This window comes from Mustelus asterias, chromosome 10 (assembly GCF_964213995.1).
Source record: "Mustelus asterias chromosome 10, sMusAst1.hap1.1, whole genome shotgun sequence".
Classification (NCBI taxonomy): domain Eukaryota; kingdom Metazoa; phylum Chordata; class Chondrichthyes; order Carcharhiniformes; family Triakidae; genus Mustelus; species Mustelus asterias.
In genome coordinates this window covers 114,486,593-114,501,591 of record NC_135810.1, presented here as the reverse complement: position 1 = coordinate 114,501,591, position 14,999 = coordinate 114,486,593, and the positions used below count along the sequence as shown (strand labels likewise).

At 44.3% G+C, this 14,999-nt stretch overlaps 1 protein-coding gene across 1 annotated transcript in view; it reads left to right on the top strand.

Moving 5' to 3' along the window:
* The window catches only part of dhrsx (dehydrogenase/reductase (SDR family) X-linked), a 284,229-nt gene that overhangs the window by 75,779 nt on the left and 193,451 nt on the right, over positions 1-14,999 (top strand). Inside the window, exon 2 of the mRNA XM_078222521.1 lies at positions 13,688-13,795. Coding sequence (XP_078078647.1) covers positions 13,688-13,795 — 108 coding nt within the window. The remainder of the gene's footprint in view (positions 1-13,687; positions 13,796-14,999) is intronic.

Here is a 14,999-nt window from a genome sequence, read left to right as displayed (position 1 = left end):
CGATTGTTGGAAAAACCCATCTGGTTCACTAAAGTCCTTTAGGGAAGGAAATCTGCTGTCCTTACTTGGGGTTCTGGCCTACATGTGACTCCAGAGCCACAGCAATGTGGTTGACTCTCAACTGCCCTCCAAGGGCAACTAGGGATGGGCAATAAATGCTGGCCAGCTGGCGACGCTGATGTCCCGCGGAGAATCAAAAAATAAAAATTCCAGCAATTTCTCCACGCCAGATGGTAAGCTAACTGGTCTGTACTTTTGTGTTTTCTGTTTTCTTTTCTTGAATAGAGGAGTTACATTTGCTATTTTCTAAGCAATGGGCCAGAATCAAGGGAAACCAGGACCTGGGGGCATGTCAGCTTTTAGTTCTAATCATTTTTCATTTCCCTAGTGATTATAATTGTTTTAACCTCCTCCCTCCTTTTCACCCCACCCCGATTCACAATTATTTCTGGGATGTTGTTTGTATTCTCTGCAGTAAAGACAGTCACAAAATATCTGTTCATCCGCTTTTTCCTTATTTTCCATTATTAATTCTCCATTCTCACTCTCTCGAGTACCAACATTCACTTTGCTCACTCTTTCCTTTTTAAATACCTGTAGGAACTCTTACTTTCTGTTTTTATATTTCTAGCCACCTTCCTCTCATACTCTAATTTCTCCCTCCTTATTAATCTTTTAGTCATTCTTTGTTGTTCCTTATAGTCTGCCAAATCTTCTGTCTTGCCACTCATCTTTGCGGAACTATACATTTTTTTCTTTCAACTTCATGCAATCTTTAACTTCTTTAGTTAGCCACAGATGGTGTGTTCTTCTCTTAGAGTCTTTCTTTCTTGGTGGAATCTATCTTTTCTGAGTATTTTGAAATATCACCTTGAAATATCTACCACTGCATCTCTATTGACCTCTCCCTTAACTTAATTTCCCGGTTCACTTTAGCCAGATACGTCTTCATGCCTTCCTAATTTCCCTTAAGTTTGAAACCACAAGCCTTAGATCCTTTCATCCCTCTCTCAAACTGAATGTGAAATCCATTCATGTTATGATTGCTCCTACCTTCACTAATTAATCCTGTCTCATTGCACATTCCCAGATCAGGAAGGAAATTCCAGGATTTTGACCCAGCGACAGCGAAGGAGCGACGATATAGTTTCAAGTCAGAGGGTGTGTGGGTGGGGTTGGTGCTTCTATGCATCTACTGCGCTTGTCCTGGTTGTTAGAGGTCACAGGTTTGGAAGGTGCTGTTGAAGGAGCCTTGCCGAGTTGCTGCAGTGCATCTTGTTGAGTATCACCCAGACCTGTCTGCTGCCTCTCAGCTGTTTACTTAACCAGTAGGAGGAGTATATGTTATAGTGATGTTGGAGGTCTCCTACGGAAAAATATCGACCGTGGTTTCTAACAATTTCAGGCAATGATGCAGATTTAGATTAAATACCCATCAATGACTCTGGTCGTGCATGACCAGCAGGATTTATAGTTCCCTTATTTTGTTTCTTTCCAAAACATTGTGTTATGTCTTGTCGTACTGAATAATGCAACATTGCCCGTGAGAACATTTCCTTTAGGTAGCAATGATTAATGATAGGCAGGTTATATGAGAAAGGTGAAAAGCCTATCCTGTTGCCGCTTCAAATCCAAGATGGCATCTGGCTCCAGCTAGATAGGTTTGAGGTTGCTTTTTTAAAATTCATGTGTGGGACATAGGCGTCGCCGGCTGGTCAGCATTTATTGCCCATCCCTAGTTGCCTTTGGAGGGCAGTTGAGAGTCAACCACATTGCTGTGGCTCTGGAGTCACATGCAGGCCAGATCAAGTGAGCACGGCAGATTTCCTTCCCAAAAGGACATTAGTGAACCAGATGGGTTTTTCCGACAATTGACAATGATTTCATGATCATCAGTGGATTCTTAATTCCAGATTTCTTTTTATTGAATTCAAATTCTACCATCTGTCATAGTGGGATTCGAACCCGGGTCCCCAGAACATTAGCTGGGTTACTGGATTAATAGTCTAGTGATAATACCATGAGGCCATCAACTCCCCTCCTCCAGCTCTTCAGTAGAGCTGGAAGTCGACTAATATGAGGCATTACATTTATGTAACTGATGCTGCAAATGATGTTTCACGTTGTGAAGTTAACTGTTTGCTTATCATTATTACTGATGGTAATGTGCAGCTAACAAATGTGCCGAACAGTTTGTGACTTCGCCTGTTCTTAATGGGCAAACTCAGCCAGCTCATGCTTGCAAGAGTTAGAACATTATGTCTAATGTTAAGTGTGATTCCATGATTGGACAGCACTTGTTGAAGACTCCTGAGTGTGCTAATGATTACATGAATACTGGGCTAGCAATGCGGCTCATTTACACTTGCTAGGAGTTATATATATTCATATGTAGGGACCTGTCCTTCTGGGCAGGAGGAGATGTCCAGCGTTGCTCCTTTTTTGAAGTAAACAACATCATGGGGGACAATAGTTCCCTGGTGCGTTCGCCATGGGAAATGCCTTGACCAATCAGTCAGCTTGCCAAATCAACACCCTTTTCTCATGCTGCATAAATTATTGGTCCCTTTGAAATTTGGTATTCTTGCATCAGTCCTGATGAATGCATGAAAAAAGATCTTGACAGCATGTCTCTTTTTTTAATAATAAGGAATGTTTTTAGTAGGGACAGGAATGCCCTGAGTCTCCAGTGAGAAATCATGGCTGGAATTCTCTGGCCATTACGCCTCGCCTCCGTTGCAACCGAGTATGGAGAATTTGGAGCTCTGCCAAATCTCCATTCACTACAGCGGGACCTGAGAATCCGGCTAGCGTGAATGGCCGGAGAATATTGTTGCATGTGTGCTTCTGTGTGACTGTTGCAATTGCTTAAGATCCATGTAGGCAGTCTGGTGTTTCTTAGTGATCTATTTAAGTTGTTTGGAGCAGGCGTTTGGAAGCAATGCATCATTTCTATACGTCAAATGGCCCTCACTAAACATTTATATTTCTGATAGACAACTGTCTTTCGCGAGTCACCAATCCCTCTGACGTCAAAACCTTTGAGTTAGGTAAGTGGGCGTTGATGGACAGATCAGTTGGGAGGCGTGTTTCAAATGATGTATATTTGTCAGTGAAGCGGTGTGAAGAGGTCAATAATAATGTTATTTGAAACTGGAGGGGCACTTCCAATATTGCAAAGGCAATTCTTTTGAAGTGGGGAACTTGAACCTTGATTGATTCAGACAACAATTGGTATACTTGGTTATCTTTGTGAATTACATCATGAAGCAACGACAACATTAATATGACAAATAATTAACTTCTAACCTACTTAGGTGGATTTGTCAGCAGTTTGGTATTAGAGACTGTTAGATCCGGTGACGGTCTTATCTGTGTTATTTTTCAATCATACCGAGGAGATTGAAAATGTAGTGTGTCTATGTAAATCCTAGTATTGCTGCATCTGATAATGAGTAAGAAGTCTCAAAACACCCAGGTTAAATTCCAACAGGTTTATTTGGAATCACGAGCTTTCGGAGCGCTGCTCCTTCATCAGGTGAGTGGAGAGGTAGGTTTCACAAACATGGCATACATTGACAAAGACACGTCATGGTAATCAGTAGCATTGGTCTGAGATAGAGTACAAGGGCTGATCATGTAAAAAATGGGCAAGATTCACTTTGGGCAATTGCCGTGAATCCATTGTTGGAGAAAAATGTGCTTAAGCAAACCCGAATAGCAGAGCCATGACCTGAACAATGGATCTGCCCTTGTTGCAGGTTGTTCACAGGTGTACGTACTGTAAGTTCTGACTCTGATGTATTAGTTTCTCTTCCCTGAGCTTTGAATTACTTTTTAATCAGCAGCTCCCTAATGCCAAAGGATTTTACGTGCAGAATGTGCTGAGGAGGATTAATAAACGCCAGTCTACAGTATCATTGCACTAAGGGAGAATGGGATAAATGAAAGGTTGATGTGATACATCAAGTCTATTCTTCCAGAAACCATGTACCCTTTCCCATATGATGGATTCTATCAATTTCCCAGGCTTCTTCGATGAAGAAGGACGGCACGGTGGTATAGTGGTTAGCACTGCTGCCTCACAGTGCCAGGGACTCGGGTTCAATTCCAACCTCGGGTAACAGTCTGTGTGGAGTTTGCACTTTCTCCCCGTGTCTGCGTGGGTTTCCTCCGGGTGCTCCGGTTTCCTCCCACAGTCCAAAGGTGTGCGGGTTAGGTTGATTGGCCATGCTAAATTGCCCCTTAGTGTCAGGGGATTAATAGGGTAAATGTGTGGGGTTACGGGAAAAGGGCCTGGGTGGGATTGTGGTCGGTGCAGGCTCGATGGGCCGAATGGCCTCCTTCTGCCCTGTAGGGATTCTATGATTCTTAAGATCTCGGAACTCTTTGTTCCTCTGGCCCAAGCCTCATGTTCATTCCCTGCCCTTTGACCTTTAGTCCCACCATCTGAAATCCCCTTCCTAAATCCCTCTGCATTTCCAAATCTGCCTCCTCCATCATCACTTTCCTTAAATCTACATTTTTGGCTGAGCTGTAGGTTAGCCTTCCAAATAGTTCTTTCAACATAATCTTGGCATTTGTATTTAGACCCTGGGTCTTTTTTATCCTACTTTTAAAAATGCTATATAAATGCAAATGATTCATAAATATAACCAACCTTCGCACCTCGAGGATGTTCATTATAAATAGTGGAACAATTTTGCCTCAACCTTCGAATCCAGACCTTATGGCTCGGATCTTCCAATCTCAGGTGGATCCTAATCCGAGAGGTGCCCCAGCAGATACGATGAGGACTTTGCAGAAGTCCCCACATAAGGACTACACAGCAATTGCCTGGGAAGTTTAAACTTCTGATGGGCAATCATCCTGCACTGGGGGAATCAGTGTTCTGATTTCAATCAGAGATTTCTGATGGTTCCAACTCTCATAGCAGGATAATTAACCAGGAAATGTGAGAAGAATTAAAACCACTTTTCACACCTGGTTAACTATGGTATTGACTGACCTCCCACCGGACCCCAATCCTCCAATCACCCGTCGAGCCATCGACTACACTCTCACCTGCCCCAACTACCCTCCTGACCCCCGACCAACCCTCACCACACTTTGACGACACCTCCGAGCTCCCAACTATCTTCCCAACACCCCAACTAAGTCCCCGCTGCTCCAACTCTCCACAACCCCCCGCCCCCCCGACTACCCTCCAAACCCCTGACTTACACCCTGACTATTTTCCCTATCCATCGACTAACCACTCAACCCCCTGACCGACCACCCAACCTCCCCCACTCCACTCCTCCCCACTAACCACCCGACCCACCCACTTACTTTACACACTGACCTTCTCCTTGGCTTCTCCTTTACATAGATGATCTGGAGGAGGGGACTGAATGTAGGGTATTCAAGTTTGCTGATGACACGAAGGTGAGTGGGAAAGCGAATTGCGTGGAGAAAGTCTGCAGAGAGATTTGGATAGGCTGAGCGAGTGGGCGAGGATCTGGCAGATGGAATATAACGTTAGCAAATGTGAGGTTATCCACTTTGGAAGAAATAATAGTAAATTGGAATATTATTTAAATGGAGAAAAATTACATCGTGCGACTGTGCAGAGGGACCTGGGGGTCCTTGTGCACGAATCGCAAAAACTCAGTCTGCAGGTGCAACAGGTGATCAAGAAGGCGAATGGAATGTTGGCCTTTATCGCGAGGGGGATAGAATATAAAAGCAGGGAGGTCTTGCTGCAAATGTACAAGGCACTGGTGAGGCCGCAACTGGAGTACTGTGTGCAGTTTTGGTCCCCTTATTTGCGAAAGGATATATTGGCCTTAGAGGGAGTGCAGAGAAGGTTCACCAGGTTGATACCGGAGATGAGGGGTGTAGCTTATGAGGAGAGATTAAACAGATTGGGTCTGTACTCGGAGTTTAGAAGGATGAGGGGTGATCTTATAGAGACATATAAGATAATGAAGGGGCTGGATAGGGTAGAGGTGGAGAGATTCTTTCCACTTAGAAGGGAAACCAGAACTAGAGGGCACAGCCTCAAAATAAGGGGGGGCCGGTTCAGAACAGAGTTGAGGGGGAACTTCTTCTCTCAGAGGGTAGTGAATCTCTGGAATTCTCTGCCCATTGAAGTGGTGGAGGCTTCCTCGTTGAATATGTTTAAATCACGGGTAGATAGTTTTCTGATCGATAAGGGAATTAGGGGTTATGGGGAGTAGGCGGGTAAGTGGAACTGATTTGCTTCGGATCAGCCATGATCTTGTTGAATGGCGGGGCAGGCTCGAAGGGCCAGATGGTCTACTCCTGCTCCTATTTCTTATGTTCTTATGTTCTTATGTTCTCAAAGTGACTGTGACGTTTAAACTTACCTGCTTAATGGCAACCAGTACCATTAAAAAAAAAGTGGGGGCATGATTTCACTTCCCCTATGCTGCTGCCCTCGATTGAAGGTCTCAAGAACTTGCTGCACTGCACTTTTCTCATCCACTTGAGTCGCAAGGTTGGGCACAAAACCTGTAGCTGCATTCTAATGAGCAGAGTGACAATCTGACTGTGATTGCCACTCATTGGAGATTCTGGCCCATTACAGCAGAAGTGCTACCACTGCCATGAATCTCCCCCAAGTAACTGCTAGCTTTGCGCTGATTTACAGCAGCGTTACTCTGGCGGTGTGATGGTCAATAAACAGCTTGCTGATGTGTGCGCCAAAGGCGTTCCTGACCTAGTCCAGCAGTGTTACTGCTGGGGCAGAATCCGAGATTGACCGACTTAAACACCAGTTCCCTTGCGACCTCTGGAACTGTCCCGAGGCTACACTGCAACTCTCAATGCAAAGGCTAAACATTTCAAGAGGGTTTCAAGAGTTATGGAATTCAACTGTCTATAACTGCATTATTTTTAAGATTTATTCCCCACCCCGAATTAGCCTCAAGAAGGTAGTGCTGAGATGCCTTCTTGAACTGCTGCAGACAGTGTGGTTTGGTACAACTGAGGGCCATTTCAGAGGACAGCTAAGGGTCAGCTACATTGTTTAGGTCAAGAGCCACATATAGGCCACTCCTGGTAAGGACAACAGATTTTTTTCTCTAAAGGACATCAGTGAAGCAGATGGGTTTTTTGTAGTGACAGTCAGTAGTTTTATGGCCTGCATTACTTACATTAGGTTTTTTATTCTAGATTTATTTAATTAATTCAATTCAATAACTCTCTGGATTATTATTCCAGCAACGCAATCACCAAGCCACCATACCTGTATTCATTATAATTTTAAGTATTAATTCAGTAACCCTGCAAATCAATTCTCGTGATAACGCTGAATCTTTATTTAAAGGATTTGCTTTTAATTAACAGAAAGAAAAGTGATTTTTCATGCGGGGATTAACAGGGAAACCTGGCCTTTAGTGATTTTAAGATTTCAAAAACAAGAATTAAGAAAATCATGACTGCAAGTGAGATACTGCAGATGCTGGAGATCTGAATAAAAAGTGCTGGATTAATTCAGCAGGTCTGGCAGCATTTGAGGAGAGTTAAATACAGTTAAAGTTTTGAGTCCAATGTGACTCTTCTTTGGAACTGAAGAGAAGTAGTAATGTGACGAATATTATGCGGTTGAAAAAGGGGAAAGGATCATGGTGGCACAGTGGTTAGCACTGCTGCCTCACAGCGTCAGGGACCTGGGTTCAATTCCGATCTTGGGTGATTGCCTGTGTGGAGTCGGCACGTTCTCCCCGTGTCTGCGTGGGTTTCCTCTGGGTGCTCTGGTTTCCTCCCACAGTCAAAAGATGTGCGGTTTGGGTGGGTTGGCCATGCTAGAATTGCCCCTTAGTGTCAGGAGGACTAGTAAATGGTTATGGGGATAAGGCGTGGGTGGGATTGTGGTTGGTGCAGACCCGATGGGCCAAATGGCCTCCTTCTGCACTGTAGGATTCTATGATTTTCTACGATTCTAATAGGTGTTAATAACAGAATAAAGGTCAGGGTTGCCTGAAAGCAAAACATGAGAACAAGGTACAGACTGGCACTTCGAGCAAAAAGTTCAAAATAGACGACAGAGTCCACGGTCTCAAGTTATTGAACACAGTGTTGAGTGCAGAAGGCTGCAAAATGCTTAATCAGCAGGTGAGGTGCTGTTCCTCCAGCTTGCGTTGGCTTCACTGGAATACTGTAGCAGGCCAAGGACAAAAATGTAAGCATGAGAGCAAGCAGGTGAATTGAAATGGCAAGTGACCAGAAGCCAGAGTCATACTTGTGGACTTTTTGAAGGTTTTCCACAGTGCATTTATAATGAGGCTTGGCTTAGAGCCTAGGTATCCATTATACCCTGGGGAAAACATTGCTTGATCGATGGATCTTTCTCTGTTATCCCTTCTGTCAATTGCACAATGTTTATTTACACAAGATGAAGTGTTTTCACGTGTTTGTGGTTTCTGCTATTGATACTTTAAAGGGTCTAGATCATTGGCACTTTTGTTGAGATATAGTGAAAGGAGATTTGTTTGACATAGAGGAAATTAATGAATGACTTCTTAAAAAGTTTTTTTTGAGACATGGAACAGTCTTTGTAAGGTTCATTACCCTGTATAGTGTATGGTGGGTAAATTGCATGGAATTCCATAGCCTGATGCAGGGGGTGTGAAGCACCAATGGGGGGGGGGGGGGGGTGAGGGTGGTGCAGATTGACCTTAATTTGGCATGGGAGTGCATGAGGAGGACCTTTTAAACTCACTTTTTAAAAAGGTCCACTTGTGCAGACTTATCTGAGGGGTTGTAAGCCGTGACTCTTTAGAAACCTGGCCCACGTCCATGAAAATTGCAGAGGAGTTGGACATGCCAATCTCTGCAATGAAGCCGGCCAGGCCGGGAATGCCAGGTCAGGGCTTTTCGCATGAATTAGCTCACGCACGTTAGAGGCACTCCTGAAAATCAGACAGTCCAGGAATGGGGTCAGGAAGCCCAGCATTGGGACCTAACTGCTATTTTTAAAGGGCTCCCGAGCCAACTCAACTTGATGCAGATGTCTCCCCTTGAGGGCGAATCTTGAAACAACGGACAAAGTTTCAGAATCAGGTGTTGCCCAGTTAAGATGGGAAGCGAGCAGGAATTCCTTCTCTCAGAATCATTGGTTTGATTTGATTTGATTTATTATTGTCACATGTATTGGTATACAATGAAAAGTATTGTTTCTTGCACGCTATACAGACAAAGCATACTGTTCATAGAGAAGAAAGGAGAGAGTGCAGAATGTAGTGTTACAGCCATAGCTAGGGTGTAGAGAAAGATCAACTTAATGTGTGGTACGTGCATTCAAAGGTTTGATGGCAGCAAGGATGAAGCTGTTCTTGAGTCGGTTGGTACGTGACCTCAGACTTTTGTATCTTTTTCCCGAAGGAAGAAGGTGGAAGAGAGAATGTCCGGGGTGCGTGGGGTTCTTGATTATGCTGGCTGCTTTGCCGAGGCAGTGGGAAGTGTAGACCGTGTCAATGGGTGGGAGACTGGTTTGAGTGATGGACTGGGCTTCGTTCATGATCCTTTGTAGTTTCTTGCGGTCTTGGACAGAGCAGGAGCCATACCAAGCTGTGATACAACCAGAAAGAATGCTTTCTATGGTGCATCTGTAAAGGTTGGTGAGAGTTGTAGTGGACATGCCAAATTTCCTTCGTCTTCTGAGAAAGTAGAGGCGTTGGTGGGCTTTCTTAACTGTAGTTCCGGCATTGGAATTCTCTCGCCAAGAAAGCTGTGGAGGCTGAATGAAGGCTGGGATGGACTGAATGTTGAACTGGAGGGAGGTTGAGGGAGGAAAGTGGAGTTGAGGCCACGATCAGACCAGCCATGATCTTATTGAGTGGTGGAGCAGGCTCGAGGGGCCGCACAGCCTGCTCTAACTCCTGTTTCTTCCTCCTTATGTAGGTGTGCCAGTTCTACATTCTGCCCCTGATCGACTTCAATTTCTGTAAATCTTGACGATTGTCCGTTTTGTTAGGATTTACCACATTCACTTGTTTCTCGTTTCTCTTGTTTCTTTCTGCCATTGGAAGCTGACACATTTAATTAACTCACAAGCACCACTTCTGTACTGGGAGTCACGCGGCGAAAATTACTGGTCTGGTGATGCCTTGTTCCATCCGCAGGGGCCACGCGCAAACCATTATGCTTTATGCACCCTGCAATGTTCCAGTTTTGTAACCAACTGCAGCCTGTTATTAGGCTATTGATTGGGCACCAGGATATCATTTAATCCTATAATAGTATGTGTCTGACGATTTCCTCGTGACTCATGCTTGTGGCTGCAAGTTACCCAAGCTTAAAATGAAAGACAAAAACTTTAGTCACCTTGTATCCTCTGAGGAGCTTTAATAGCAGAGAAACAGAAAAGTTTCCCCAGATTCTCTAATGGTCTAGTATTATACCATCTAGACCTTAATAGCAAGAAGAGTCATTTTTCAATTTCAGTCAAAACAAAATATCTTACGGGTCACAATGCTGTTACTCACATGTCAGTAAAAATGAAAAAAAGAGACGGAGACTCATTTCTACAACATTTGAAAACATTTTTTTTACAAAAAAGATTGTTAATTGAATAATACTTTCGTGCAATGTTAATAAAAGTTTTAAAAATAGTTAAACAAGTCATTTAATTACCTTCAAAATAAATTTGCTCATTCAAGGTCATTAGCCACACACGAGTCTCTCATGATCCATGTGTGGCTCTGGGTGGCACAGTGGTTAGCACTGTTGCCTCACAGCGCCAGGGACCGGGGTTCGATTTCGGCCTTGGGTCACTGTCAGTGTGGAGTTTGCACATTCTCCCCGTGTCTGCGTGGGTTTCCGCCGGGTGCTCCGGTTTCCTCCCAACAGTCGAAAGATGTGCGGTTGGGTTGGTTGGCCAGGCTAAATTGCCCCTGGTGTCAGGGGATTAACAGGGTAAATATGTGGGTTTATGGGAACAGGACTTGAGTGGGATTGTGGTCAGTGCAGACTCGATGGGCCAAATGGCCTCTTTCTGCACTGTAGGGATTCTATGATATTGGAACCACAAGTTGCAGAACCCCAATCAGCCAAGGCTCAGTTGTCCCTTAGTGCGGGGTCTGTACGTCAATGGTTCAAGCCCTCCTGCAGAGATTTGAGCACAGAGATCTAGGCTCCAGTGCAGCACTAGGGGATTGCTGCACTGTCGGAGATGCCATCTTTCCGATGAGGCATTAAGCCATGACTGTGTCTGCCCTCTGAGGTGGATGCAGTAGATTCTATGGCAATGGTTTTGTGAAGATCAGAGGAGTTTTCTTTAGTGTCTGAGCCAATATGTGTCTCTCAGTAATCATCACTTAGTAAAAGAAACATATTTGCTTCCGAGAATGTTGCTCTTTTGGGTGGGATCGGGATCAGTGTGGTGGTGGAGGGTGGGAAAGATCCTTGTGTGCCAATTGGATGCTGCGTTTCTAACAGCAATTAAGTTTTTACAGTGATTATAACAGTGAGCAACTTCAAAAGTACTTCCTTGGAATGACACGATATAAAAGCAAGCCTTTCTTCCCTTTGGACACAAAGGTCTCCAGTTTGACCTTGGGTTTCTGCTTTTTGAAGCTAATCTCAGGTCTTGCACCAATGGAGAAGCTACAATTAGCTTCGGAGTTAATGAGCCAGCGAGCAGTGGGGGGTGTGGCGGAGAATAGAAATGTTTGCTGAAAAATACAGGGTTTCCGGAGCGCAGGTGAGGGCAGGATTATTCTTAACTCTACAGTCCCTCCCACAGCTTTCTAAATCAGGAAAAGCTCCTTAATCAAGGTACAAGCCAACTACTGGTACAGATAGGACCATATATCAACTAACGCCATAGGCGGCACAGTGGTTAGCACTGCTGCCTCACAGCTCCAGAGACCTGGGTTCGATTCCCGGCTTGGATCACTGTCTGTGCAGAGTCTGCACGTTCTCCCCATGTCTGCGTGTGTTTCCTCCGGGTGCTCCGGTTTCCTCCCACAGTCTCAAAGACGTGCTGGTTAGGTGCATTGACCCGAACAGGCGCTGGAATGTGGCAACTAGGGGAATTTCACAGTAACTTCATTGCAATGTTAATGTAAGCCTGACTTGTGACTAATAAATAAACTTTTTTTTAAAAGCCAGGAGAGAGGAGAGAAGGGGGGCAGTGTATGGGAGAAAAAGTATTCGAAAAGTGCAAGGATATTCTTGGGATTTCGGAAGCTGAGTTCATGGGATCGATTGGTCAATTGATATACTCAATGGAGGTTGCTTTGATCGCACACTACAAGCTTGCGTTACCCAGACTGTTTGACTTTCACTTTAAACATTCAGCCTTCTTGCTAGCTCTTTGACAGGTACCATTAGGATCTCATTCAATTATACTTTCTCATTTCAGATAGCGTTCGAAGCTTTGATTTTGCTCCGTGAGATGAGAGCTTGTCCCATTGCATTCAGCTCAGATTCGTTCTGTCCTAGTGTGCGTGATGAATTGTACACATTGCAAAAATAGAAGCTGGATTTAAAGCAATGGTCCATGTGAACTGACAAAGCATAGAGAATGGATTAACTCAAAAAATTGAATCGATTAAAGCCTGCTACGCCATGATTAGTTTATTGGGACTTTGTGGATGCATCACCCCTCAGTTCCAGCATTTAAAAATATGAATAAACCCCCATTTTAAAATGTGACATAAGAATTAAGTTTTTGGAAGTCGTAGCTTTGAATTGTTGCTTTGAATTTCAGTCGAGTGCATTGACAACGTTCCATTTTTTGCAGCAGGGAGGAATGACGGGGCACTTTTCTTCAGCATTTGGCATCAGCCGAATGTATTTTCTCTGCAACTTTGCACAGTTGTCATAGAATCATGGAAGGAGGCCATTCGGCCCATCGAGCCAACCACAATCCCATCCAGTCCTTATCCCCATAAGCCCATGTATTTACCCTAGCTAGTACCCCTGACACTAAGCGACAATTTAGCATCGCCAATCCACCTAACCCACACACCTTTGAGCTCTGAGAGGAAACCGGAGCAACCGGAAGGAAACCAGCACAGACAGGGGGAGAATGTGCAGATTCCGCACAGACAGTGACCCAAGCCGGGAATCGAACCCAGGTCCCTGGCGCTGTGAGGCAGCAGTGTTAACCATTTTGCCACCGTGCAGCCCCGTGACCTGCTTTAAAACAGTGGGGATCGGAAAGGCATATGAAGACATTCATTGACCATAGAATGATACAGCAAAGAAGGAGACCATTCTGACCCCATTGTGTCAGTGCCTACTGAGACCTGAACCCATTACCTTCCAATTCAGAGATAAGAATGCTACCAAATGACACTATAATATGGAAGGAGAAAGAGGTTACGCTTGTTGTTCGGAGCAAAAACATTGATTTAAAAGAAAAGGTAAATTGATCTTCCCTTGCACTGGACTTCCTTCTGTTTTGTGATTCCAAAACTACTGCCCCTGATGAAACCAGTTAAATTTTGATGACAATTGGACCATTGTCGTTTTTGTTCAATGCTGATTGCTTTAAAACTGAATTTGACTTCTCAAAATGAAGCAAAGTATTTGAACTCATATTCTCTGGATCACTGGTGCTTCTCCTTGTCTTGTCAGTCCTGTGGCATGGCCAATAAATAGGTTCCTGTGATTTTTCTTTTGACATAAGCAGGGTTAGCTCATCACCAAAATTCTGTTTTCTTTGTTGCAGCTCTTCCACCGCAAAATGGGAAGGTTGCCATAGTGACTGGCGGTGCCAAAGGGATCGGGTATGAGACTGCAAAACATCTATCAAGACTGGGCATGCATGTGATAATAGGTAATTCCCTTGCATGGTATTATGTGAAACTGGAACCAAATGATTAGGGATTCCTACATCATACTCGGCAGTCTATGTTCTGTAGCACTCATTTTAATTTTTTATTTGGTCATGGAATGTAAGCATCGCTAGTGAACCGCCTACTTGAACTGCTTTATGGTGTGGGTACACCAATCTGGGATTTTGACCCAGTGACGATGAAGGAACAGTGACGTGTTTCCAAGCCAGGATGGTGTGTGATTTGGAGGAGAACTTACAGGTGGTTGAATTCCCATGCATCTGCGGCCCTGTTCTTCTGGGTGGCGGGGTTTGTGGGTTTTGGAATGTGCTGTCGAAGAAGCCTTGGTGAATCACCACAGTGGATCTTGTAGATGGTGCCACTATGGCCCCCTAGAAGGAGTGAATAATTAAGGTGGTGGATGGGGTGCGGGCTGATTGGTGTTGAGGTTCTTCAGTTCCTTGCTGAACTCTGACATTGCCTATTCCTTTTTCTTAAGTGCTTCAACCAAGCATGCACGAATGGTCAAATTAATTTGATTTGATTTATTATTGTCACGTACTGGTATACAGTGAAAAGTATTGTTTCTTGCGTGCTATACAGACAAAGCATACCATTCATAGAGAAGGAAAGGAGAGAGTGCAGTATGTAGTGTTACAGTCGTAGTTAGGATGTAGAGAAAGATCAACTTAATGTGAGGTAGGTCTATTCAAAAGTCTGATGGCAGCAGGGAAGAAGCTGTTCTTGAGTTGGTTGGTATGTGTCCTCAGACTTTTGTATCTTTTTCCCGAAGGAAGAAGGTGGAAGAGAGAATGTCCAGGGTGTGTGGGGTCCTTAATTATGCTGGCTGCTTTTCCGAGGCGTGGGAAGTGTAGACAGTGACATTGGATGGGAGGCTGGTTTGAGTGATGGGCTGGGCTTCATTAATTACCTTTTGTAGTTTCTTGCGGTCTTGGACAGAGCAGGAGCCATATCAAACTGTGATATACAACCAGAAAGAATGTTTTATATGGTGCATCTGGAGAAGTTGGTGAGAGTTGTAGTGGGCATACAAAATTTCCTTAGTCTTCTGAGAAAGTAGATGCATTGGTGGGCTTTCTTATCTATCGTATCGGCATGGAGGGACTAGGACAGGTTGTTGGTGATCTGGACACCTAAAAACTTGAAGCTCTTGACCATTTCTACTTTGTCCCCGTTGATGTAGAC